At 38.2% G+C, this 26,576-nt stretch overlaps 1 protein-coding gene across 2 annotated transcripts in view; it reads left to right on the top strand.

Moving 5' to 3' along the window:
• LOC131059725 (actin-related protein 3) overlaps nt 1-26,576 on the top strand; it is a 114,232-nt gene that overhangs the window by 79,666 nt on the left and 7,990 nt on the right. For both annotated transcript variants that reach the window (XM_057992751.2, XM_057992750.2), the window contains one exon: nt 13,539-13,658. In XM_057992751.2, coding sequence (XP_057848734.2) covers nt 13,539-13,658 — 120 coding nt within the window. The remainder of the gene's footprint in view (nt 1-13,538; nt 13,659-26,576) is intronic.

The raw sequence follows: 26,576 nt of genomic DNA, 5'->3' as shown, positions 1-26,576 counted from the left end.
CCGCCTGGCCCCTCTACCCCCTAACGTGGCCCTATCCCCCACGCTATAACAAACAAACACTCAGCGCACTATTCAATAGAGCCGACCCTATTAACAAGGCAGATAAAGGAAATAATTAAAAGTTTAATTATTTAAAAGGCCCACCTAGTTGAGGAGTTCGCTCCATATAAATAAGAGATCAAGATTCATTTGTAAATCAATAAATTTCATCTGCTTTTTCATACGAAACCTATATGCCTAAAGCGAACTCCAAGAAGTCATAAGAGATCTGCACTTAAAGCAATCTGCATAGTGAAGGTGGTGCGAAATACATGATAGGTACAACAACATACATAGAAGAAGGTGCGGAATCATGACAGCAACAACAACATACATCTGCCATTAGAAGGAGGTGCGAAATCCATCACAAGGAATCAGTGAACTTCGTAAAGGTCTGCAATTTAGGTTAAGACAACATCAGCATCCATCAAGTAAATGTTGAAGGCAGCCACCGTGATCTACCATACCTCCAGTGACAGCAAAATCTGAACCTACAAAAGCACATGAGATAAGTGTTGTATTGTTTGCATAACTATAATCCATAATCAGATCTGAGGATCTTTTCTGGCTGGGTTTTTCCTCCTAGGAGGTTTTCCCAGGGTAATTGTGTCTCGTCTCTATTTCTTTATTTTTCTTATTGTGTTAAATCTGAAACTTTAAATCTCTAAATCTAATGAATCTAATTAGTAAATAAATTCTAATTTTCTGAGTCTTAGTTAATCTGAAAGTGTTAAAACTAACACATTTCATTGTCTGATTCCAACACTTCTGTGCCAGTAGGAGATGGAGACTGTTCATCTTCTTGATGAATTGATTTATGTTTTCTTCATGAATTGGGGAAGGAATTTCCGTCTCTGCCAATGACTTTGTAATGGCCAATATATCATTTATGTTTGTTGATGCGACATAACGAGATGGTTCTAGCCTTTGTTTCTTTTGAGCAGGTCCTTCATTCACAACTGCCTTCCCTTTCTTTATAGCACTCTCAATTGTTCTAGCACTTTGATTTGCTTCCTCATTTGAAGAATATCCTTTTGCTTCACCCATCAGGTCATAAGTCAAAATTATATTTCTCCGTCTTAATCTATGACACTACTGATCAACCCAACACCTAGAATATTTCATAACTAGCCGCATCAAGGTGGTCAAGTCTGCATGCTCTACTTCTGACCATTTGATAGGAGAAAGAGGTGCATGCTCATCAAAGTTAGGCTGAGTATACTCTGCATTATCTTCTAGCTGATCCGGTACAAGGAAAGGTTCAATCGTTCTGATCAAGCTTACTGGCAGTCTGGACCATAGTCTTTTCCTGATGTCAAATTTAATTGTCAGCATTTGCCCAATAATCCTCAATGTCCACTCTATGTCTGAATCTTTCTCCATTCACCAATCCAATATTGTTGAGAGGATCATAATTAGCTTTGGATCGGTAGAATGTAAAGGGATACCACTGCATTTCTAGCCTGGCACTTTCAGCTGCCTGTGTTGTCGGACAAGACACCTCCATATTTCCAATAAAGAATGGAAAGGTAATTGCTGTCTTCTGTCTTATTCTTTTGAAGCTCTTATATGTTTCTAGTTGCTGAGAACTTCAAGTAGGACCATCCTGTTGATTGGATAGATCAGAAGTCGGTAGGGACGACCGTCAAAACCTTGAATTCTTATGTAGGTAAATTTCGGAAACTGGATAAACCAGGATCCATACTTGCTGATTATACTTTTGTCTTCATGAGATAGCCTTTGGTGAGTTCCTCCTTGTAGAGTCCTTGTGATGTATATTAGGAATGCATCATTGACTTGCTTGAAATGGCTTTTCTCCTTGAGTTGTAGCTGAGGATAACAGTCATAAGATTTAAATTCATTTTCTCCATTGCCAACTAGGCCTTTGTAGATCAGTCCGGAATATCAAAAATTTCTAGCCGATGAGTAGATAATGTAGGAGCTCATGTAGAATGACTTTGTCTTCCCCAAATTTATCAACTGTTCATGAAGATTGTTGCTGATTATGCGGGACCAATTGAACATCTTGACTCCTGAGGTAATTTCATCAATGAAATAGTACATCAATGTCTCAAATGGCGCACCTTGAGGGCTGCCCATTACTCTATTCAACAATAGGATGATATCACCATATTCTTCTTTGAAGTATGGACGCAATAGATACTTTGGCACTTTTCCTTGGGGTCTTTTCTTTTCCAACCATGACTTGTTAATATTTGCCGCACAAAGTTTACACTGGTTATCATAGATCCTCTGGGTATCTTCTTTGGTCTTGTAGGAGGTTTTATTGTAGTTTGGAATTCCAAACGTCTCTTGAATGGCTAACTCTGAAAGATTAGCTAAAACCCTTCCATTAGGCACAATGATCTCTCTTGATTGTGCATTGTAATGAGTAGCACACTCGACTATCAACTCAGCACACTCCTTAGCTGGAGGAAATCCAGCTGCCTTGGACGATGTCATTTCTCATCATGCGGCAAGCAATGGATGTCGAGAGGTGTCCATCATGCCCGCACATTCTCTTTTTGAATTCTTCCATATCTACATGTCCAAGGTCAGTGTCTGTAACGTTCTTCCATTTAGATTTGATCTTGGATTTTGGCCGCGCTCCGTTACTGGTGAACTTCATTGGTACTTTTTTGGAAGGTGTTTCTTTGGTGGTCATCAACATGCATAACACACAAAAATTCAATATTATTTTCAATACAACTTGCTGATTTTAATTATAATTTTCAGACCCTCTTTCTTGAAAATTTCACTTTCAGTTTGTCAAAAAGCTAAATTTCTGCGAAAAAGCGGACTGAAAGTGAAGAATTTGGCCAAGAAATTGATAAATTTGATGAGAAATAAGACAGAAAGGTAGAAGAATTCAGTCAAATTCAGATTTTTGATCATTGAAATTGCTCCTTTTGATTGAAGGTTCACCTTTAATTCTGAAAATTCTGTCTTAAAATAAAAAAAAAAGCACTTTATTTCTCACTTTCAACACTTAGAAAAGTTTACTCCTTCACAATTCCTCTTCAAAAATCAATTTTCACCAAAATTTGAGAGCGAAAGCTTCTTCTCAATTGCTCTCCAAATTTCCAACCTGAATAGTGAATTTTGAAAGTGATTGGTTGAAAATATATAGAGTTTAGGGATTTTAAACTTAGAAGTTTCATCCTTGTGTTTTTCTAATTTTTAATTATTTTATTGTGTTTTAATGTTTTTAATCTTTCCAAAATGGAAAGTTTTATTTCTCTCACAAAATTCCATCCTTAGCTAAGGAATCTTCTAGAACTTTCTTTAAAATTGAATTTTCTTTAATTTTTGAAAATATTTCCATGTGTTGAAATTATTTTCCCTCTGAAAATAATTCTAAGTGTTGGAAAATAATGAAAAAATAAATTCATGTGTCAAAATTATTCTCCAACCCGTTCGTTGATTGACCCTTGATTTCATGTGCAATCTCTCTGTCAAAATTATTTTTCCTCTAGCCAATTTTGTCTTTCACCATGGCGAGTTGATCTTCATGTTTGATCTTCAAATCTTGGGCGAATTTTCATGTCTGGCTCAGGCATTTTCACATTTTCCATTTATGCCTAGGCAAATTTGGAATGTCTAAGTCTTGCTAAGTTGTGTGTTTGTCTTGGTAAATTTTAATTTCCTCTTCGAAGTGTACTTAGCCAATGTCATGCTTCTTGTTATGTCGTCCCAGTTGTTTGGACAATGGACTTTGATGGTTTCTTTGGTCTTTGCCATGTCTTGGTGTTGTGACGTTTTCACACATCGCCCCATTGCAAATGGGGACCCCTGCTTTTTTGCTTTTTAGGGTTTGTTTTCTAGGTCTTTTAGGGTTTTGTCCGTTAGCCTTTGCATTTTGAGGGTCGCCTAGGGGATCACCTGATAGCAGGTTCTGCTTGAGTTAGGTCAAGTTGGTGAGTGATGAAGTCTGAAAGTCTTGATCCTGAAAATTGGCTAAGTCTGGAATCTGAAAAACCTCCAAAAACTAGATTTTGCAATATAACTCCTGGAGGTCTGAAACCACTCTCAAACATCCTGAAAGTATATATGGAATATAACTTAAAGTATAAGTCTTCTTTCTTATACTTAAATGTTATATTCCATAAAATTATCCTGTCGGAGAGTTCAAAAAGTCAAATTTCGCTCCTGACCCTCTCAGGAGGTCCAAAGTGAATTTCGCTCCTGTCCCTTGCTGAAGGTCCAGGGTGAAAATGTTGTTCAAGTTTATTTCTCACTAATTTTGGCTAACTTGTTTTGTGCAGGGTTTCCCGGAGAGAAGATTAGACGTTACTGGATGCGTTTGAAAGTTTGAAAGTTTGAAAATTGTTGAATTTTGGGCAACAAAGATAATATCGCTCCTGTCCCTCACTGAAGGACCAGGGCGAAAAACCTAATATCCAACACTTCTCGCCAAGTTTGGACAAATCTAAGCCAAGGCGCACGTTTGAAATGATGTTTAAAATGCCTTGAAGTGGAATTGAGATGCAAGGATTACAAATTTTGATGACAATTTGCAAATTCGCTCCTGTCCCTCTCCAAGGGTCCAAAGCAAAATTTCCAAGTATGCCCATTTACCTTACATTTCGAGATGACTTTTTTGTTTTCAAGACTCAAGAGGAAGTGGGGAATGATGTTCTACGCCTTAGAGTAATTTGAAGATCGAAGCAATCAAGAATTTGCACAAAGGACTCAAAAGCGCTCCTGTCCTTTACTGAAGGACCAGGGCGATTTTTACAAAATCAACAATTTCCCTCCAAGATTACGCTAAGGCAAGGTTGTGCAGGATGGAAAAGGTCTTCTAAGGCATGGTGAACAAAGACTGGACTTTTAAATTTGATAATCCTAGCCTAAAATGCAAAGGTCGCTCCTGTCCTTCACTGGAGGACCAGAGCGAAAATCTTTGGAGAATCAATTTTGCCTTGCAAAAACGAGTTAAACATGCATAGAATAGAGGAAAGAGATCATTACTTACTCCGCATTGAGAGTTGGCAATTAAAAGATGAAGGATTGAGGACAAAAGTGAAAGTTCGCTCCTGTCCCTCTCCAAGGGACCAGGGCGAAAATGTCCTAATACACTTTCCTCCTAGAGATCAAATGAATTAAACTCGAGACTCCAATTAAAATGCCATTTTAGATGCCTAGATGAAGTTTTGGCAATTAAAAATGAAGAATGCAAGGCTTAAATTAAAAGTTCGCTCCTGTCCCTCTCCAAGGGACCAGGGCGAAGTTAGTGGCATTCAGTATTTTTTTTTACCATAATTGGGCATTAACATCCTCCAAATTGCTTTAGATGCCAAAATTACCAACTTCGAAATATTTGAAAGAATTAATTAAATTGGCATTTAATAAAGAACATATTGGCATTTAATAAATTAATTTTGAGCCTCAAAAAATCGAACTTTTATTGTGGAGGCATCTAAAATTAATTTTGGATTTAAATAATTAAAAGATTAAAGGTTGAGCGCACAAGGCATTATTTTGTCTTTATTTATCAAGTTGGCCTTCTTCTTCTTGGTGGTTTTTTTATTTTATTTTAAGGCTTAATTGCTAGGTCGGCCTCAACAAGGATCAAGGTAAGCGCTCTATATAATGGGAGAGGTTCTTTAGCAAATTCAAATCATTCTTGCATTATCTCTCATGCGAACTTGAAGAGCATATTTTGAGGAGCGAAATCCAAAAGATTGAAGGTGAAGCTCTTTTGAAGGCCAAAGGAGGCGTACTTCATCCAAGGGATGGCTATAAATCTTGCCCAACAAAATCCGGTCCTCTTCCTTCATTTTTCAAGGTTTTGTACTTAAATACTCAAAGGAAGGTATGAAGAATTACTTTTTTGAAGTTCTTAGTCAAGACTTATTGTGATCCCATTGCAATTTTGTAAAGTCTAAGTCTTGAAGATCCAAATTCCATTCATTATTAATTTGAAAAATGTGTAATTCTTGATTTAGCAGGACTTTTTTCAAATTAATATCTTAAGTTTTGCCTTTGAAAGGTCTTAAATTTCATGCTTTAAGGTTTGATGCTCAAAAGACTAACTTTAATATTTTGTGTAGGCATCAAATGGAGATCCCGGAGTTGGAAAATCAGGCCAGATCAAGCAAGGACAAGGGCGACCTCATCCAGTCTAGCATCAACAAGGACGGACTTCTTTGGACTAACGTCATCAGGAATAACTTCTTCCAATCCAATATTCCAGGGCGAGGTACATCATCATCCTGCACATCAAAGACAAAAGAAGTCAGAGCAAAGGGTTCATTGAAGAAGCAGATAGTTCCAGAAGAGTTAATTAAAGCTAGCTTCTCAGCAACATCAAATTGGCATCAACTAAGTGTCAGACGAGGTGGCGTCCTAGTCATCACTTCTCCGATTAGATTGGTCCACCTCAGCATGTCCAGATTCAATGTACCTAACTCATGGGAGGTGGCACAAACTTCGATGTACCTACCCCAACTATCTATTGGTCGAATTTTCCAGAGAAGACATGTGTCCTAAAGATATAATTTTATCATTGGTCAAGCATTAAATGTTATGTAATGGTTGTAACAAACCCTAATTAGGGTTTTCATTATTGAATCTTGGCCATTGATCTCAAATTGATCTCAGCCATCGAATTGTATTAAGGGCACTATATAAACCCCGACTCTTCATTTTGTAAAGGGAGTAAGTTAGAGAGTTAGAATAGAAGAAAGAAGTTAGTGAATAGAGAATAGTTAGAAGGTGATTAGAATAGCAATTAGAGTAGAGTAGAGAGAGAAGGCAAAGATTGTTGCCAAGATGTTGTTGTAAGAGACTTGTAAAACTTCATTGAAGAAATGGTGAAATTTATGGGTCGATTCGACAATTTGCATGGTCTTTATACTTCTCATATTTGATTTCATGTTATTAAAAGAGTGGAAGAAATGTGCTTGATTGATGGTGAAATTCGTGTATCCATACTACTAGCAGTTTGTTGATTGCAGACTTGCATTGTGTAGTCAACTGGAATCATTCAGCTTAAGCTTAACTTCAATTGTCGCTTCTTCATTGATATGCATCAACCTGATGGTGTCTATGCCTGTAGTGATGATTTGAACATCATAAAGCTTTCCTTCGAAGATCGTACTAACCTTGTGGAGATGGTCCTGGGATGTCAAAACAAGACTTAGTTAGAATTTCATCAAAGATCATTCATTGCTCTTACATTCTTAGTGTTAGGATTAGATCCTTTCCTCGCCCTCATCTTTTTTCCTTTTTTTCAAATCTAAGGCAGTAAAATCCTGTGTTCCAGCAATATTCAAAGCAAATCAGAAGTTCAGTCATCAAGTGTAAGTCCCCTTGTGATTCCAGCAAATCACATCATACCACAGAGAGCTTATCCACACGTAGAGATCCTACAACAAAGAACCTTGAAGTCACCCTGATTGATCCTTTTCGCGATATCTTCAGCATTCAGAGGCTTTACTCAAGAGAGGATAAGGTACCCTTGGGTATTTTATTCTGTGTTTGATAGTGTACAAAATACACGTCAACACTTGGCAAACCTCTTTTATCTTCTCCTTAGCCTAGGCGGACTTCAAGGTTTGTTTGCCATGTTAACTTTGTCATGCTTCAATACTTTCATCTTTTCCATGCTTTCTCCTTCAGCTGGGCGGACTTTGTGTGCTCTTGGACATGTTTTTCTATCCTTGTTAACTTTGTTTTGTCTTCACCATGGCGGACTTGAAGTGCTTTATTTGCCAAGGTGGACTTAGACAATCTTTTGCCATCTTCTCTTTGGCATGGCGGTGTTTGTGCTGCTTGTGCCACACACTTGATAGGGCGGAGTTCAACATCTTTTGGCATATCTTCTTCCCTTCCTAGGCGGACTTGGAGGCTCGTTGGACAAGGGCGGACTTTGAGCTTCATCAACCAAGGTAGACTTGAGGAGTTTTATTCCAACTTTAATGTGCTTTTCCAAGCTTGGGTGGACTTGGGAGGGTCTTAGACATGTTATTCTATGCCTTGGGCGGACTTTGAAGTATGTTAGACATGGGCAGACTTTGAGGGAGTTTTGCCACGCTTTTATTACCCAACTGAGGCGGACTTTGAGTGTTCTTGGCCATGGGCGGACTTTAGAGATGCTTTGCTTGAGGCGAACATGGAAGGTCTTGTGACATTCTATCTCTTGGGCGGGGTTTGAAGGTGCTTGGACATGTTGTCTTGGCTTGGGCGGACTTTGAAGAAGTCATGCCATGTTACCTTGTGTGCTATCCTTCATAGGGCGGACTTCATCCTTCCTTTGCCATCTTCATTTGCTTGACCTTAACCATAGGTAGGAGTTCGACTAACCTCTACCATAGGTTTCTTAACTGATGGTAGGAGTTTAGCATTTTTCTGCCAACTTGTGTTTGCACATGGGCGGAGTTGAAGAGAACTTGGACATCCAAGTTGGTGTGCCATCTTCCATGCTTCTAGACAAGGCGGATTTCAACCTTTGTCTGCCTTTCCTCTCCTTGGGCGAATTTTTCCTTTATACCATGAATTTTGATCCTCCATGTTGCTGCTATAACCTGCCATGTCCATACCTGGACTATCTGGAACAAAACCCTAATTAGGGTTACCACCTTGCTTTTTGCACTTAAAGACCTAATTTTTCAAATCTGAGGACATGGGCACTGATCATATGGCTAATCTTTTGGAACAAAACCCTAATTAGGGTTTCAATCTTGCTTTCTACCCTTAGAGACCAATTTTTTCAATTTTGACAACATGGGCAGTAATGATATGGTCGAAAAATCAAAACCCTAATCTTAAAAAAAAGGAGAAAAAACATAACCCTGCCTTTTGTACTTGAAGGCAAATTTTTTCGAATCTGAAGACATGGGCACTGACCAAATGACATGAGCAACAAAACCCAGGTTCTGCTTTAAAAAAAGCAGAAAAAAGCAAAAAACGAAAAGAAAGCAAAAAGCAAGCCAAAAAAGCTGCTTCCCGGAACGTGCCCAAAGTGCCAAAAACAAAACTTTCTATTTTTAGAAAAAAAGCAAAAAAGCAGAAATTCCTAAAAATAGAAAGTTGTTAGAAATGACCCAAAGCAATTGCGATCCTTGTCCTTCAGACCTTCTAAGCACTTTGACAACGTTCAAATGCAATTATGAGCAAGATTTCACTACTTGGCTCAAGATGACTTCAAAACTCTAACTCAAAACTCGGAGAAAATGGATTTATGAAACTGCAGAGCTAGGACAAAACCCTAAAAAGCAAAAAAACAGGGGGTCCCCATCTGCGATGGGGCAATGTGTGAAATAGGTCACAACATAGCCTAAGGAAGAAGGACAACTCTCCAAACATAGACATTTCAAATTCTTTTTGCATATTCATTGCAAAGTCTTGACACATCTCATCATTGCTACCCCAAAAATGATGTCATCAACATAAACTACAACAATCTATTAATGATCGCCTTTAGTTTTGATATATAGATTGCTATCAACAATACCTCTCTTAAAAGCTTGTTATTGTAGATGCTTATCTAGTTTTGAGTACCAAGCCCTAGGGGCTTGTTTCAATCCATAAAGTGCTTTCTCTAATCTACATAGTTGTCTTTGTTCTCCGGTAGAATGAATCCTTCAGGCTGCTCAATATACACCTCTTCTTCTAAGTTTCCATTAAATAACGTTGCTTTGATGTCCATAAGATAGACTTTGAATTTCTTAAAACTATCCAATGCTAGGAACATCCTTACATCTTCACGACTTGACCATCCTCGTTTAGTTTGTTCTTGAATACCCATTTTGTGCCAATTACTTTTTTATCCCTAGTTCTTGGGACAAGCTCCCAAGTCTCATTCTTTGCAATTTGATTTATTTCCTTTTCCATAACACTCACCCAATGTTTGCCTTCACTTGCCTCAATAAAGTCTTTGGGTTCAATTTTAGAAAGAAAAGACATATTTGTATGTTTTGATGTAATGACCAATCTTCTTCTTGTTCAATCTCTATATCTTTTTCGCCAATAATTAAGTCGCATGGATGATTCTATTGAACAAATCTAGATGGTGTCTTGAGTACCTTTGTTGGTGTTTTTGAATTTCTTTGATCACCTTCGTCATGTTCATTTTTTTCCATTTGTTCTTCATTTGACTGAATGGGTGCTTTGCTCCTTGACACCATGAGGGCGCTACCCCTCCACTTTATTAGGGGATCCACCCCAAAACCCCATCAAACAACCGCTGTCCACCTTCTGTCCCTAAATCAAAGGCCCTTGCCCCCTTGTGCCCAAAATTCGTTCCCTTGTTCCCTTGTTTTGAAACTCCATGGAACTATTCTTACACAACAATAAATGTTTCCATAGCAATGCTAGTACCCCAATCTTGGTAATTAAGGATTTCCATAGCAATACTAGTACCCCAATCTTGGTAATTAAGGATTTCCATAGCAATACGAGTACCCCAATCTTGGTAAACACACACACACACGCGCATGCGCACACACACACGGGCACACGTAAAAATATAAAGAAATATGTTTGCAAATTGCCTCGCCTTGTTGAATGATACTGACATCTGGCCACCTAATTGTTCTATAGAGCTCATGTGTTGCTTATTTATAACTGATTTGTCACAGAAGCTGGTATCAGTGTCTCCTAGTTTAATCCACTGTTCTTTGTAATGTTGTTGGGCCTTGACAATAGCATTCCTCTTTGTTTTGTAGAGCAGGTAACTCTTGAATAAGATGTTCAGCATACATTTGTCCATTGAAAGCCTAATCTCTAATTTGTTCTTGCAGGCTGCTTAACTGCTTCCTTGTACTTTTTGATTGTCAGAAAAATATTTCAAAAAATATACCTATTCTATTCTTTTGATTCTGCATGTAAAGTGGCTGAGTTTAATCATGAATCTGAGCATGGCATGTACCCAAGTGTTGGTAGCTTCACTCTGATATTTTCCTATTCAATCCAAGAAGTGATGATCTTACATCGACATATTTGTAAATATAAATATTTTTGAATGGATTGGACTTGACTTTGCCATTTCTAGTGGCCCGGGTTCACAACTGTGTTTGCTTGGATGCGGCCTGGGTGCACTGCAGGGGCCCCGGGTTCTCTGGTACACGGACCCACAGAGAACCCGGGGCCCTTGGGGTGCACCCGGGCCGCACCTGTACGTACCCAGGTGTGGACCCGAACCTGCATGGACCCGGTCTGGGCACGGGGCTTGAAACAGCTGAACCCAGTAGCGTAGGTTTTTCTAGTTGTGTTTGTCTTGGTATTTTTTTGTTACTTCGAGGCATTTGTTTTTGACCTTTTTTTTACTGGACACATTTTTAATGGTGATTTTATTGCATTTTCTACATTTTCATTAACATATACTAATACATGTGCTAAATGATTATTGTTGTTGTTAAGGCTTGGAGAGTGTTTTTTAAAACAGGGGTTGGCAGGTTAGATTATTGTTCATTTTTTCTCTCTTGCATGTGAATATAATATTCTTATTGTAGGCCTTGATTGCTTGGGAGATTGTGTTGGCTAAGGTGTAGAGGTTAATTGTAATGACTGGTTCTTGGATCTGGAATTTTATATTATGATCCAGGCAGTTCTGTGTGCATTATTTCCCTTGTGGGTGTTTAACACCACGTTGGGTTTGGGGTGGTGCCTTGAAAGGCCAAAAATTTAGAGTCAAGATAGACATTGAATTTCAACACTATTGACAACATTTCTGAAAGGTCTGCCAACCCAGCAACTAACCTCTAGTGCCAAGTCAGCGCGGTGCCAATGCCCCAATTTCTTTGCACTCTATTCTTAGTAATTTAAGGAAGAAAAACTATTTCATCTTCCCCAACATCAATTAAATTTATTTTCTGCACTTGTGTATTAAGTATGCACCATGTGCCAAAGAGTGAGTTTGGTTCTGTTCTTTGAAAGAAATTGTATATATGTTTCAATCACTTAGAAATTTTCCATGTTCAGAAGTTTCATGTTAATGGAATTTTAATTTTAGTTAGTATTGTCAACATTGTTCTCTATGTGTATGTTCTCTTTGTTCATTGTGATTATTGTTCAAAGATAACATCGTTTTGCTTCTGCCACAGTAGACCAAATTCAAAGATTTAGCATGTTGCTCCCCAATTTAATTATTTAAACCTTTGATTGCAATCAACCTGTCTATAAAGTTTAATATTTGGTACCTCGTTGGTTTATTGGGTATTTTAGCTACTAAGTTTTTAGTTTTGGCAATAAGATTACTTTTCATTTTATAGTTGTTTTGAATGTTTGCCACTTAAAGTTTTGTAGTCAGTCATTTTAGGGTGCCAATATACTTATTTTGTCTTTTTTCTATCTCAACTATCTACTGCCTCTTCCTTCTACTTCTATTTGGACTTGTTGTACCATTAGAAGGAATCATTTTCCAACTTGAATAGTATGACTATGGGTGGGAGCTCATCCTGTAGGGGGCTCAGGACATCTCTCTCAAGGAGGCACTGGGGACTTGACTTCCATTAAAGCTACTATGCTATGGAAGTTTCTAGGACACCCAATGAATTTCTCAAATATTTTCAGTTTCTTATTCATGGGTCAACGCCCAAGTAGCAGATGAAGATGGACAGTAAATCTGTTGACAATAGGGCTATGCTGTAAAAATTCAGCTCAACCCAGTATCAACAATTCATTGGTAAATTTCATGTAGGTCTCTGATATCAATGAAAAGTTTACTGGTTATTCACCTTCCTATTGATCTATCTATTCCTATAGATATAGCCCACAAACACCCATTTTAGAAATAGATATAATAGATCAAACGGATACTTTAGAAAAGATGAATATGGAAAGTCAATGTTGTATCCATCTGGGACTGGCACTAATTAGTGGCAACTTTTTATTCTCTTTTTCTGTATTTGAGGAGGTTTCAATATGCATTCTTTTTTTCTTGTTCAAGATGAGTTCACACTTCCATTCTGTACCTTTTTCTTTTTTTCAAATACAATATATGCTCTAGGCTCAGCAGTTGTTATATTTCTGAACATGCCAATGCTAGCAGTGATTCCACCAGTTGTGGGAGATCAACTTTTGTATTCTATATATACGAAAGATCAACTTTTCTTCCAATGGATTAGCATATAATGTGGAAGCTAGTTAACTCATTTGCTTAAATGAAAACTTCCTCTCGCAGAATTCTCTGCCAGAAGCCCAAACCATAATTAATGGAAGATATTTTTTGGTGGCATACTGAATCAGATTGCTCATTTCCTCACATGCCATTAAACCCATTCTACCTTTAATGAATATGAATATTACCTAAAGGAATTGTGCCTGTTTGAATTGTGAGTTAAATTCTGTGGTAAACTGGATAAAATTGACAGGCAAAAACTCCTAAGCTTGAACAAGAATTCTGAAATGATTGGTTAGCTAATTCTTACCATTTAAGACTTATTTTCAGTTAACAATTAATACAATATTCCGCATGCATGGGTGACATTTTAACACGTGTACAGCATATTATACGAGTTCATTGACAGAATTTATCATGTTTTATGTGATTACAGGAATATGGTAAGCATGATCGAGAACCTTCAAAATACATAAAACAGTGGACTGGTAAGAAACCTAAGACAGGAGCACCGTATTCATGCGATGTTGGTTATGAGCGTTTTTTGGCTCCCGAGGTTTGTTACAAAGAACACACAGCAACTGCTACTTTTTGGTCTTTCATTATAGCAGAACATAATGATGATGAAATGATTTCCTGGTTACTTTGGCTTTTTATCATGTTTGTAATGAATAAAATTTTCAGGGAGGTAAATAAAACGCATAATATTGGATATTTTGGTATAATTATTTCCATTTTGAAGTACGTATGGACAAGAAACAGAGATAACCTCCTTTTGTCTCTTTAATTATCTCCATTACCTCTTGTTAACTCGTTCTCTTTTAACATGCTTTCCAGAAAAGAGGAATTTTAAATTTAAAGGCAGGCACTGAGTTGCTGGGATTCCACAATAAACTCAAAAGAATTAAACTATGGTTTTCTCTATGACGTAGATTACTCAAGCCCTGGATTTGACTCTATTAACAAAGGCATTGATTCCCTTGTTAAAAGTCTGAGAAGATATTATATTTAGCTCATTTAGCATTGAAGAAATATTCCATATATTCAATTTTACGAAGTCATTATAAATTTATAACCATGGTTTTCACACAGACTAATCTTTACAGATTTCTGATTATTTGTTCGCACTAGGCGTAGAATAATAGCATACGTCTGTAAATGCCTAAGACTCAAACTATAAATTATACTCCAAACTCCGAATGCCAATAATGAGGCAGCTTGGTGGCTTTATAGCAAACCTTGCTGATCTGTTGCCTCATTGTTTTTAAATAATGTTGGAATCTGACCACAGGGAATTGACACTTGTCCTCTTTTATTAACATACTAAGGATGTAGATAGCTGTGAAAACATGTTATCGTGAATGAATCTCTTAGCGAGAGACAAAAGACACTTTTGAGGGACTTGAAAAGTGAGAACGGTCAAGTTAATACCTATAAGTGGCTATAGTGATCTTTCTTTTTAGATAGGTGCACATTCTACTGTCAAGTCTTAACATGGTTGATGTCATGACAGAGATAAGTGCATGTGCTCACTTTATTTAGCAACTTTATTAAAAAGGTGTTGGAGACAATAGTGTCTCAGGTAATAGGGTCCAGTCATCCTAGTTAGATGGCATTTTTCTATAGCAAAATACAAGTCATTGAAGTTCTCCAGGCATGGCCATGTGCCGTTCTATTCTCTGAGCTAGCCTTGCTGGTAATAAAGTTGGATCTCCATTTTCAATATCATAGTAACGAGACCCGGACTCGGTGCGGACTCGGCAAGGCTGACCTGACTCGGGACTCGGCCAAAAATCGACAGGACTTGGCAAAAACTCAGCAGGACTCGGGCAAAAATACCAATTTCTAGTGACTTTTGCCTAGAGTGAGTCCTGGAGAGTCACAAGTCCCTAAGACTCGGCTAGGGTCACTAGAAATAATAATATCCTTTTTGGGTTTCTTTTTTGTAAGATTCTGCATGGCTTGATTATCAATTCAGACAATGAAATGTTCAGGCTTGAGAAATTTTAAAAATTTTTGTATTCCCCCCTTTGCAGCTAGAATCTCCTTTTCATACATATAGTATCTAGATTCTGTGTCAATAAATGTCCTTGATATATAGCCACAGACTTCTTTTCTTCTGTTGGGAAATTCCTATACGAGGAGAGCAGACCAAGTTTTGTCAAAAGCATCAGCATAAAGAATTAGGGGTATCCCTGCCTTTGGTATCTGTAGGGTTGGAAGATCTTGATATCTTTTCTTGATATGCTGAACTGCCTATGTGTCTTGTTGTCCCATCCTGAATTACTATGTTTTAATTTATCCTAAATTCTGTGCCTGTCCTTTGCCAAATCATGGTAGAAGAGTGAAACATAGTTTAAGTAGCCCCAAATTCTCTGAATCTATTTTTTATCAGATAAAACATCTGGGAATTCTTCAATTCTTTGATGAACATGAGGTTGCAATTTGGTTCTACCTTTATGCAGATGGAGACCTGGGAAATCAATTCAGATTTTCCTATCTACATTTTCTTTGCTGAAAGGCAAATTCCATTTTGGTGATTGCTGCATACAATTGTTCAAGATGAAACGAATATTTAATTTATCATCAAAAAATACAATAATACTATCTATATACACTGCACAAAATTCCCTGAGATGCCTTAGTGCTTGGTCTATCCATCTTTGGAAATAAACTGGGGCTGTGCACAGACCAAAGGGCATAACATTCCATTCATATAATCCTTGAGGGACTGAAATGCAGTTTTGTATTTATGTGATTTTTTCACCTTAATCTACCAAAACCCTGATTTGCAATCAAACTTAGAAAATACCTTTTTTATTGGTAGATCTTTTGATAAGATCTGCACTAAAAGGAGTAGGATAATTAAATGGCTGTATAATATCATTAAGAGGTTTGTAAGTTTTTAATTTATACAAAATCTCTTTTTCCTTATTTTCTCGTTTGCTCTCTTGTCGACCACAAAAGTTGTGTTGGATATTTTGTCATTGATGTCAAATGTTGATGATCAAGGTTGTACAAATGCTTGTCAAGTTGCTGATTATTCATTAGATTTTCATCAATTGTTTAGTTGAGCTACCTGGTTGAGTGCTTGAGCTACTTGCCTACTTTTTTTGAGCTGCTTGGGTGTCTACTTGAGCTACTTGGGTATCTACTTGAGCTGCTTGTCTGTGTGTTTCAGCTACCTGCCGCTACCTGCCTATCTGGTTGAGCAGCTTGTGTGTGTGGCTAAGTTGGTTGGGTGTCAGCTTGTGTAGTCTCTTGCAAAGTGTCCCCATTCGCTACATTGTTGACATTGTATGATAGGACATCCTTTGGAGTTGTATTGTATTTGGTTTCACCCTCATTCATTTTGATAACTACATGGAGATGCATTTTATGGCTTCGATGGAGTGGATTGCTCTCCTTGCGTAAAGAGTACTTGTGCACTCCTCTTCAAATTGTATGGGCACTCTTTATTGAATAACCAATAACTTGGCAAATTTCACAAAACCTCTTTATAGGACAATTATCTTTTGTGTGCCCCTCAATTTTGCACTCAATACACCATAGTTCTTTATTTTCTTTGTTGGTTTCTTTCTCCACCTTCAATTCTTTCATCATTCGGAGCATGTCCCTTTGAAGTTCTTGTACTGTCACTAATTCATTATCACTCTTCTCATCCGAACTTCCATCTTTCACTTTTCTTTTATCGTGCAAGGACATTTTATCTTCACTTTCTATGTCCATTGCCCAATTGTAGGCTTCAAAATAGGAAGAGGGTGGTACTACCTTCATTTTTTTCTTCATGATGGAAGTAAACCTTCGATGAACCACTACTTTTTTAGATTGTTGGCCGTTTTTGTTTCCAATTTTACTAGCAATTCTTTAAGTCTACAATTATAAGCTTGAATGTTGTGGTGTTTACCTTGTTTTGTATTGTAATTTTTTGCTACTATTTCATTATCATTAGTAAGCCATTTAAACTCATTTTCAAAGGCCTTTAATCTACCCCATGTATTATGGAGGCTTGATCAATTTCTATATTACAATCAATCGCTACACCTCGCAAGGTGGATAGAAAATATGGTGGTCCAATTGCTTTATCATCTTGCCAATTTGCTGTCCATGTTGTTTGACAAGTCTTATAGTGCCTAACAAGACCTTTTGATCCATTGCCTATAAAATTGGGCAACTTTTGCTTTCCTCCGCTAGGGCTTGAGATGGTTTTATTTTGATGCAAACCTAGCACCTAGAATCTACTTGCTTGTGAGTTTTGACTCAAATGTTTTGATACTTCTTTCCAATTCTTGGTCATATAGCAATCCTCAACTCTTCCCTTGGCTTCAACCTTCCACGCACTTGTTTCACCTTCAAATTTGCTTTTGTACACCCTTGGCTCAACTTCTTCTCCTTCGATTGATAACCATTCAATGCCTCAAAGGCTACTCATACAATTCTGTGAAGAAACTTGACTTAGTCTACTAACTTCCCTCGTCTAGAGAAGGTTGTCTTGACTTTTCAACTTGACTATGTTGATGGGGAGGGCTCCGACTTGGGAATCATTTGGTTGTATTTTCCTCAAATGTTTCTCGTAATCTTCTCCTTCATTCCCTTTGCTCGATGATCCTTAAAGGTCGCTTGATCTCATGGTCTTGAACACCTTGTGGTCTCTTCTCGCCTTTATTGGGATCTAAGAGCGTGAATTGCTGAAATCTTAACCAATTTCTTTTAAGGCATTCACACCAAATGTTTACTGCTCTATCTTACAAAATGAATACTTGAAGTAATAATAGAGATGACAATGCATACTAGATACAAGAGTAAATTTTTTATCCGCTCATGGAATTATTTTAGAAGAAGACTGAGACAGCCAGTCAAGGATCAGCTTTGATCTGACTAGATCATACTACTTTCCTTGATGATACACAATCTATTTAAAGGACCTGACAATTACCAAGAGGAACACAACCATCAACCAATTGATGCTTATAACTACCTGAAGCTGACAAACACTTAATGCATAGTTGAATAACCAATACTATCAAAACGTAATAATAGACATTATATGCTGACTACAAACCTAAGGGCACGACCTCCAGCTTTTTACATATATGCAATTTAACTCTTGGGTTTTTGAACATACATTCGAAAGAAACTAAGAAATTGGCTATATTTTGGCTCTTGGGCAAGGCCATAAGGCTTAACAACACTTTTGCTGAAGATGAGTGAATTTTATGTCATTATTTTGAAAACAAACAACCTATAACAGCCATTTTTCACTCTTTCTGGCTAAAAATAGAGACTAAAAGTAAAGAGTGAGCAGAACAAAAGGATTGAATTTGTTAAGGGTGCACACAAGATTAAGTAAATCATATGAAGGAAACTGCTTACAAAGCTAAAACCACCATACTACACTGAAATTAGCTATACAAAGCCCGCAATTTTGAAGGAAAGAAATTTGATTTACCTAAACAACACGTACACAAGATCATAAGAAGCTTGAATAGTAATTACAGCAGCAAGATTGGCATACCAAGTTTTATTCATTCTCTCTTTTTTCCCTTCTCAATCTAAGTGCAAAGGACACTTATTTATAAGCATTTACAAAGTTATGCATGAAATATAATTAAAAAGCTAATCAATATTTTTGTGCTATGAATAGTTTGCTTGCCAACAAAGCAAGCTTATAATACAACTTTGTCCACAAGTACCAAACCATAAATCAGGAAATCTTCAAATAGACTTTTGATAAAGATAATTATCAACCAAAAATAGATCTCATAGAAGATCATCTAAAAATAGTTGATTTATAAATAGCCATTTTAAAAATAGATTTTTTAGAATGTGATTATCTCCTCAAACACGATGATGGCTGAAAATAGCACAGGTTATAAATAGCAAGGGCTAAAAATAGCCAATCTGACAGCTGGCTCCTGGCAATGATTCTGTCATAGTTTTTCCAATCTAACCATGGCAGATCCCCTGAAGAAGTCCTGAAATCTTGGAGATCAATCATGGTGCCTTGAATTTGAAAACTGTAGAGCAAAGTTGCATGAACACGGATACAGATACAAATACGGATACAGTATCGGATATGGATACGGCCATTTTTTAAGACCCCCAATATGGATACGGCTGGATATGACATTCATAAAAAACACATACACATATTTAACACAAATTTCTAAATTATTAGAGGAGATTTTCCATTACTTCAAAAGCAATATCGACACACAATTGCTACATAAATAGTTATAAGTTGATTTAACAATTTGCAATATGCAAAAATAGTAGAGCTGCATTGGAAGATAATCTAAAAAAATGGGTTGCTGAAATACAAAAACATTTCATTTGTCTTTCTCATTTGGTGTAGGTTTTGTTTATACCAATTTTATTTAAAAAATTGCATGAATGAAGTTTATTTAAATTAAATCTAGGAAGATTTATGTCAAATTTTGAAAAAATCAAATAACATAGTATTTGGCTCAGTTGGAAGTCAAGGTTTTTTGGGCATGTGTGGGTACAGTAGCTAACGTGTATCCGGGCTGTATCGGATACGGAGATACGTGTGCCCAGGGAGGGACACAGGAGTTTCCGGCTACTCTGCTGTAGAGCACATGAAAATATTAAACTTTGCTGCTCTGTCAGAAGACTGTACCTTTATGCTGAAAATCTGCTCACCGTGACTGCTCCAATCTTGCTGATATATGTTTGAAATTAGAGATGTCATGAGGTCATTCAAACTGCTGTCATATATTTTATATACTTGAAAGTTGTGGCCATTTTTTAAAAGAAAAATCATGAATTTTAGGGTTTCAGAAATTGTGTGTGTGTGTGCGCTTTTTAAATCATGCAACAACCAAGGAAAATCACAACATCTTTTTTAATGACACTGAGCAGATTCTCATAAAGAATCACGAGCACCAACAGAAATTGAGGGTTTTCAGAACCGCGACTGGTTTTCTGCACCAGTTTGTATCAGACTAGCACCTGTTTTTTATCATGAAAAATATGGTTTTTCAGCATTTTTTATTGCCACCAGGGCACATAATTTGACGGCTAGGGTTTTGGCCTATTTTGCAGGCATTGTTTTCAAAGTTAATTGTGCAAGGGGTTGCTAGGGTTTGAATTTTTGAATCAATTTTTTTGAGTGTGTAATTTCTGAAAACAGAAACTCCATTGGATAAATATTTCAGCTTCAACTTCCACACCTGGAAAGTAAAAATCCAGATGCAATTGAAGCACAAGAACTTGTGGAGAATAATAAATGGAAATGAAAAACTGTCTATAGATGCAAGTAAAGTACTAGAATGGGAAAGCAGAGATGATAAAGCCAAAGCCATTCTTGGTTTTGCTCTCTCAAATTTTGAGTTACATCATATAGATTTGGCAAAACCATCTAAGGAAATTTGGGAGAATTTGAATAAACTATCTGGAGCAGCAGCAATATTGCAAAATTTTCTTTAAAGCTTTAGCTTTTTAAGTTCAAGATGACTGATGAAGTCACCGTGTCAGACCATGTGAACAGTCTCAGATTCTCTTCTTCAACAATTAGCAGAAGTCAATGTTGTAGTGGATGATGAAGTTGCTAAAGCTATTTTTTTTTAACAATTTACCTTCAAAATTCAACAATGTCATCTTTACTCTTAGTCATTTTCCTACTAAAAGTCTGAAAGATATGATTTCAGCTCTCCTAGGTGAAAAAAAGAGAACTACCGCAGGAGATATAGAAACCCTCTAATTGATGTAGCATTATACTCAATCGTAGAAGATCTGATAAGGGCAAAAGGGGTACAAAATACTATTATTGCAAGAAAACTGGTCACATAGCTTGAAATTGTAGAAATTGGGCAAATGATGTTCTCAAGGGAAAGATTAGGGAAGCTAATCTAGCCATTGTTAAATGCTAACAATGGTGAAGAAATTGCGTTTTATTCATTTTAAAGAAGTCTAATTTTTTGAAGATTGGAAGGAATCCACTATAGATAAAGCCCAATATGGATGGTTGCCTAGTTAGCTTGGGTGTTTGTGGGTCTTGGGAGTCATACCCTTACGAGGGTCATGAGACAACTTGATGGAGCTCTATGAGTGTACCTCAACATGGATTGTTGTCCAATGGTTCAGAAGGTCCGTTATTTGGGAGTTTGGGGATATGGTAAACTGGGAATTCAGGAATTTAGCTTGGGAGCTATGTCTTTACAAGGGCTATAAGGCAACTTGATGGAGGTGCACTTGGTTGAAGAATTGTTTTCAAAGAAAATTTTCTATAGGATTCATGGTTTTGAGTTTTCTTTCTTTGGTTATGTTAGTTTGGTTTGTTTTAGTGTAGTAAGTTTTAAGAGGGGCTATTAGAGATTATTAAGACAGACTTTTGTTATAAAGTCACTTTATTATAAGTTTAGTAATTTTTAGATTATTAATCATGCATTTGTCATGCATTATTTTTATTCACTCTGAACTTTGTATAAGGAGGTGTTCATCAATGTAATTGTAGCTCAAATCTAATAGATTGATTTAGTGTTCTATTTGTTTCATAACATGTTATATATACTTGAAAAACTGTTGATATCAGAGGCTGAAAACCCTCTATGACCCTCCTGTTGTCAAAGGCTGAAAGCTCTCTACGACTCTGCTGTTATCAATGGAGTTCACTGAAGCAATGACGATCTTGAACTGAAAACCTACCACCAATCGAACAATTTGCAATTCCTTTTGAAACAATGGAGAGTGGAGATTGATGATTTATTTATGAACAAAAACTAGCTATTTCTAACTTTCTTTTCCTTTGAATTGTCTATGTATAGAGCTGCTTTTTAACTTTTGATATTTGATCAAAATCTGTGTTTCTTCTCTACAAAGTATGCCCCTAAACATATATATGCATGAACTCTAAATCTTGAAAAATCTGTCGGCCTTTATGCTAGTGTGTGCTGGTCTACAGGAGAACATTTCTATTTTAGCAAAATGATGTCCTTCAATGTGGCACACTACTCAATGCTGTTTTGCATTTTTGAGAATCTTTTTTTTTTTATATTCAAAATCGAGGGAGAACTGTACATAAAAAAGATAGCTGTCATCGCCACATGACAGCAGAAACAGAAGCTATACTAGGATGAGAGTCTGAGATTGCTCCATAGTGTATGACCCAAAAAGAGATAAAAGGTCCAAAAGTATACAACAGGGTGAATATAAGAGAGAAAGGCTGCCATCTAGGACAGAATGCCATCAATGGCCTCCACCCACGCCGTCCACCCCTGCGGTCCTTCCATCCAGACAATGTTCTTATGGCTCAGGGTGTGAGATAGCATTGCCACCTGGTCGTAGGAGGGCTTCTTGTTGTTTCTAACTTCATTGTTCAGCCTCTTGAGCGCCTCTTCGAAAGATGAGAGGTTGTCCATGTTGCATCTCCATTCGTACCCATCTTTCATTTCATACACGAACATGGTAGCGTGGCCGTCTTTCAGGAATGTCAGCAGCTTATTCCTTTCAATGTTCATGGTAAGAGTAACCTGCGTAGCAATTTTAAAAAAAGTCAGTCTTCGGAAAGATTCAGTAAGGGCCCTGGTTTGAGCTTCAAACCTGTCAGCATTCCTAACCTTCCATATATACCAGAGGATATTAGCAGATAAAATAAACCAAAAGAGATTAGCATCTTTTTTTAAGCCATGAATATAACCAGAGATAACTTCCATTGTGTTTGTAAGGTCAGGGATAGAAAAACCAAACATTAACCAGATCTCCCTAGCAATGGAACAGTCAAAGAAGATATGCCTTCTAGTATCAGAGAGTTTACAAATAGAACAAAGCTCAAAATCATCACAGCTCCTTTTTAAAGGGAGCCTATTCAGCAGCAACAACCATTTAAAGCACTTGAGTTTGGGCTCAATCGGACTTTTCCAAAGCCTGCTAAAGATTTTCTGCCACTGTAGATCAGAGAGGTCAGAGTACCATAACATATTAGCATGAATGATAATAGAGGAATCAGAGTTCAGCTTAGCATATACATTTTGTGCCTTAATTTTAGATAAAGGAATATCATCAATACATTTAAATGAAAGGAAACTATGCGAGTCCACACAACACTCCTTAGGTAATCCAAGATCCGCACAGGCCCGCTCAATCAAGTGATAGGTTCTTTTTTGAGAGGGAGGGAGGTTGAATTTCAAGCTGAGTTCTTCCCACGACGGAATATTCCCATGCTCCAGCAGATCAATGAAAAACTTAATGCCTTTGCTGGCCCAGGCCCTAGCCGAACACCCCTGTGTGAGAGCCAGAGGCTTGCCCGCATGATAAAGGTTCCACCAAATAGACCTCTCACCATGGATAAGGTCACCACTACTGGCACTAGTGTTTCCTAAGAATCCTCTAACATGTTCCCAGGCCTTCCAAATAGACCTAAACACACAGGAGCCTTGGACAGAGATAGGGAACTTACTGGCCACGAGATCGGCAAAAGGTAACCCTTTCCAGGTGTTGGCCTTCTTCGGAACGGCCCTCTCAATGTTGCTTCTGATTAGAACTTTCTAGGGCTCCTGCCCTTCCAAGGCATGAAAGATCCATTTAGCCGCGAGAGCAATACCTTGGGTCCTAAGATCTTTTAACCCAAGGCCACCAAGAGTTTTCTTCGTGTGACACCACTTCCAATTAACAGCATGTAATTTCTTATTGCCTTTACTGTCCGACCAGAGAAACCGTCTAATAGCCTTCTGAATATCGAGGATCTGGTAATTGCTAAACATCCAGGTAGAGGAATAGTAAATATTGTAAGATGAGAGGATTTTTTGGCAAACTTGAACTCTACCAGCTAGGGAGAGGAATCTATTGTTCCATTTGTTCAGTTTCTTTTCATTTTTCTCTTTAACCTAGAGCCACATATCCTTCAGGGAGGGGGATACAGAGAAAGGAGCACCAAGGTATTTAACAAGCTTGGATGGGCCACCCCATTGGTATTCAAAGTTCTCAAACCAGTCCGGGGGACGCTCCTTCCAACTAAGGAATGTTGACTTGGCCTTAGAGACCCGGGCTCCCGAAATAGAGCCAAATAGGTGAAGTTTGTGATTAAGGTGCTCTATATTTGCTTTGGTAAGTTCCACAAAGAGGGCTGTGTCATCAGCAAATTGGATGTTGATAAGTTCATTGTTATCAGGGAGCCTAACTCCGTTTACTTTGGGGGAGAGCGAGGTATCTCTAAGGAGATAGTATATCGCATCAGAGGCAATGACAAATAGGGCAGGGGCCAGAGGGCACCCCTGGTGAATGGAGCGGGAGAGCAAAATAGGAGGTGAGAGGGAGCCATTAACATCAATCTGCGCAGAAGCATCCTGCAGAAGGACTCTAACATAGGAGCAAAATTCCCTAGGAAAGCCAAAGGATTCAAGCATTAGGAGGATAAACCCCCATTCCACCCTATCATAGGCTTTTTCGAAGTCTAGGAGAAACATAGCAGCATCTTGCCCAGAGACCTTAGCCCAGTCCATAGTTTTCCAACTGGTGATAAGGTTTTTCAGAATATAACGACCTTTAATGAAACCGGTCTGTGTAGTGCATATGAACCTAGGAAGGATTTTTTCCAGCCTCATAGCAAGCATTTTGGCCAAGATTTTATAGGAGACATTGAGAAGAGTGATGGGCCTCCAATTTTTAATGAGGGCCTTATCCCCATCCTTGGGTATGAGCTTGATAGTGCCCTTATTGATAGAACCTCCAAGAGAGCCTTTTAGGACAGCCTCATTGTACACGTCCAATAGGTCAGAGCAGATCCATTCACTATTAGCTTTGTAGAATTCATTAGGGAGCCCGTTAGGCCCTGGAGCTTTATCGTTATGGAGGGAGTTAATGGCACATTGGATTTCATTAAGGGAGAAATGTCGCTTCAGGAGGCAGGCATCTTCCTCAGAGATCCTTCTGGGGATGATGGCTTGAAATTTGATTCTAAGAGTCTTATCCGCCTCAGACTCCTCAGAGGTGAATAGCTTTTGATAGAAGAGAGCAAAGGCCTCTTTAATCTTATCCAGGTCAGAGATCTCATCATTATCAATGATGATTCTATCAATTGTTTCCCGTCTATGTTTTTGCCTAAGGAGGTTAAAGAAAAACTTGGAGCCTTTGTCACCAAACTGTAGCCAGTGGGTGCGGGCCTTGATCATGGCCCCCTTGATCTTGGTTTGTTGGTGTCGTCTTAGTGCATCCCTAGCACTAGCCACATTAGCAGTCAGTTTAGGGTTGGAGGGGTCTGACTGGGCATCATTCTCCACCCGGGAGAGGTTGTTGCTGAGGATGCTTTCCTCATATCTGTAGTCTTTGGCCCTTTTCTGACCAATCGTTTGCAGGATTTTTTGCCAGGAGTTAATATTACAGTTCCATCTGTCAATGTGTGAAGTGAGATCCTTGTTATTTTTATTGATCAGTCTAATAATGTTGATGGTAGAGAGCACATCCGTATCTTGGAGGAGGCGAGTATTGAGTATGAACTTCTTAGGCCCTAACCTATTGGCGGGGGGGGGGGGCAGCTAATCTGATATGGGTAGAGATGGGGTGATGATCAGAAAGAGTGAAGGGGCAGACCATGATAGGGTTATTATAAGCGTTAGGGGCAAATGAGAGGTGGTTGAGCCTGCAGTAGATTCTGTTGGGACCTAGTTGGGAATTGCACCATGTGTTCCATAGTCCCTCGGAATCACCCTTCTTTCCAAGCAGTGGGTCAAATAGGTTTCTGACCTGTTTCATTCTATCGCAATGGGCTTTCTCAGAACCCTTCCAATAGAAGGTTGTGCCTCCCATTTTATCCTCACCATGTTCTACCATGTTGAAGTCACCCCCTATGATCAAGGGTATGTCGGGGAGGGAGGCAATCCAATCCAAGAGGGCAATTCTTTCGTTATAGTTATTAGACGCATAGATGTTATAGATCCCAAGGAGGGTATTGTTAATACTAACCGAGGCCCAAACAGCCCTGTTACAAGGGGAGCAGCCATTAGCAGTGATGAAATTCGCCCATCTGGGGCTAACAAGCAAACCAACTCCTCCCCTACCCTTGAGATGGCTGGAGCAAAACTTAATAGAGTCTTTCCAAATGACATTTAGATTGGTTTCCAATGTAAAATTAACAGATTTTAGTTCCTGGAGCATCAGGAAGTCTAGATCTTTATGGGAATCCAGAAAACATTTAACAATCCTCTTTCTGTCTGGAGCCTCCAGACCTCTCACATTCCATGAGATGAATTTCATGGTAAACAGATGGGGTAATTATGGACCTTCAGCAGCTAGGAGGCTGCTATCACAGGCAGGGGAGCCCTTGTCCTTTTTTTTAGCAGACCTAACTTTATTTTTAGACCCCATGGGCCTTCCCCTTCTAGTAGGCTTCGAGGTGCCATCTGTTTGTATTTCAAGGTCATCTCCATGCGTATCCTCCTCCAGATAGGTATTTTCTGGGAGAGGCTCTTCTAGTTCTGTAGGTGAGGGAATTGCCTTTGAACAAGGCTCTTGTGGGGGG

This window comes from Cryptomeria japonica, chromosome 3 (genome assembly GCF_030272615.1).
Source record: "Cryptomeria japonica chromosome 3, Sugi_1.0, whole genome shotgun sequence".
NCBI classification, from domain to species: Eukaryota; Viridiplantae; Streptophyta; class Pinopsida; order Cupressales; family Cupressaceae; genus Cryptomeria; species Cryptomeria japonica.
Note: the sequence above shows the minus strand (reverse complement) of the source record. Positions and strands in the feature narration are given on the sequence as shown.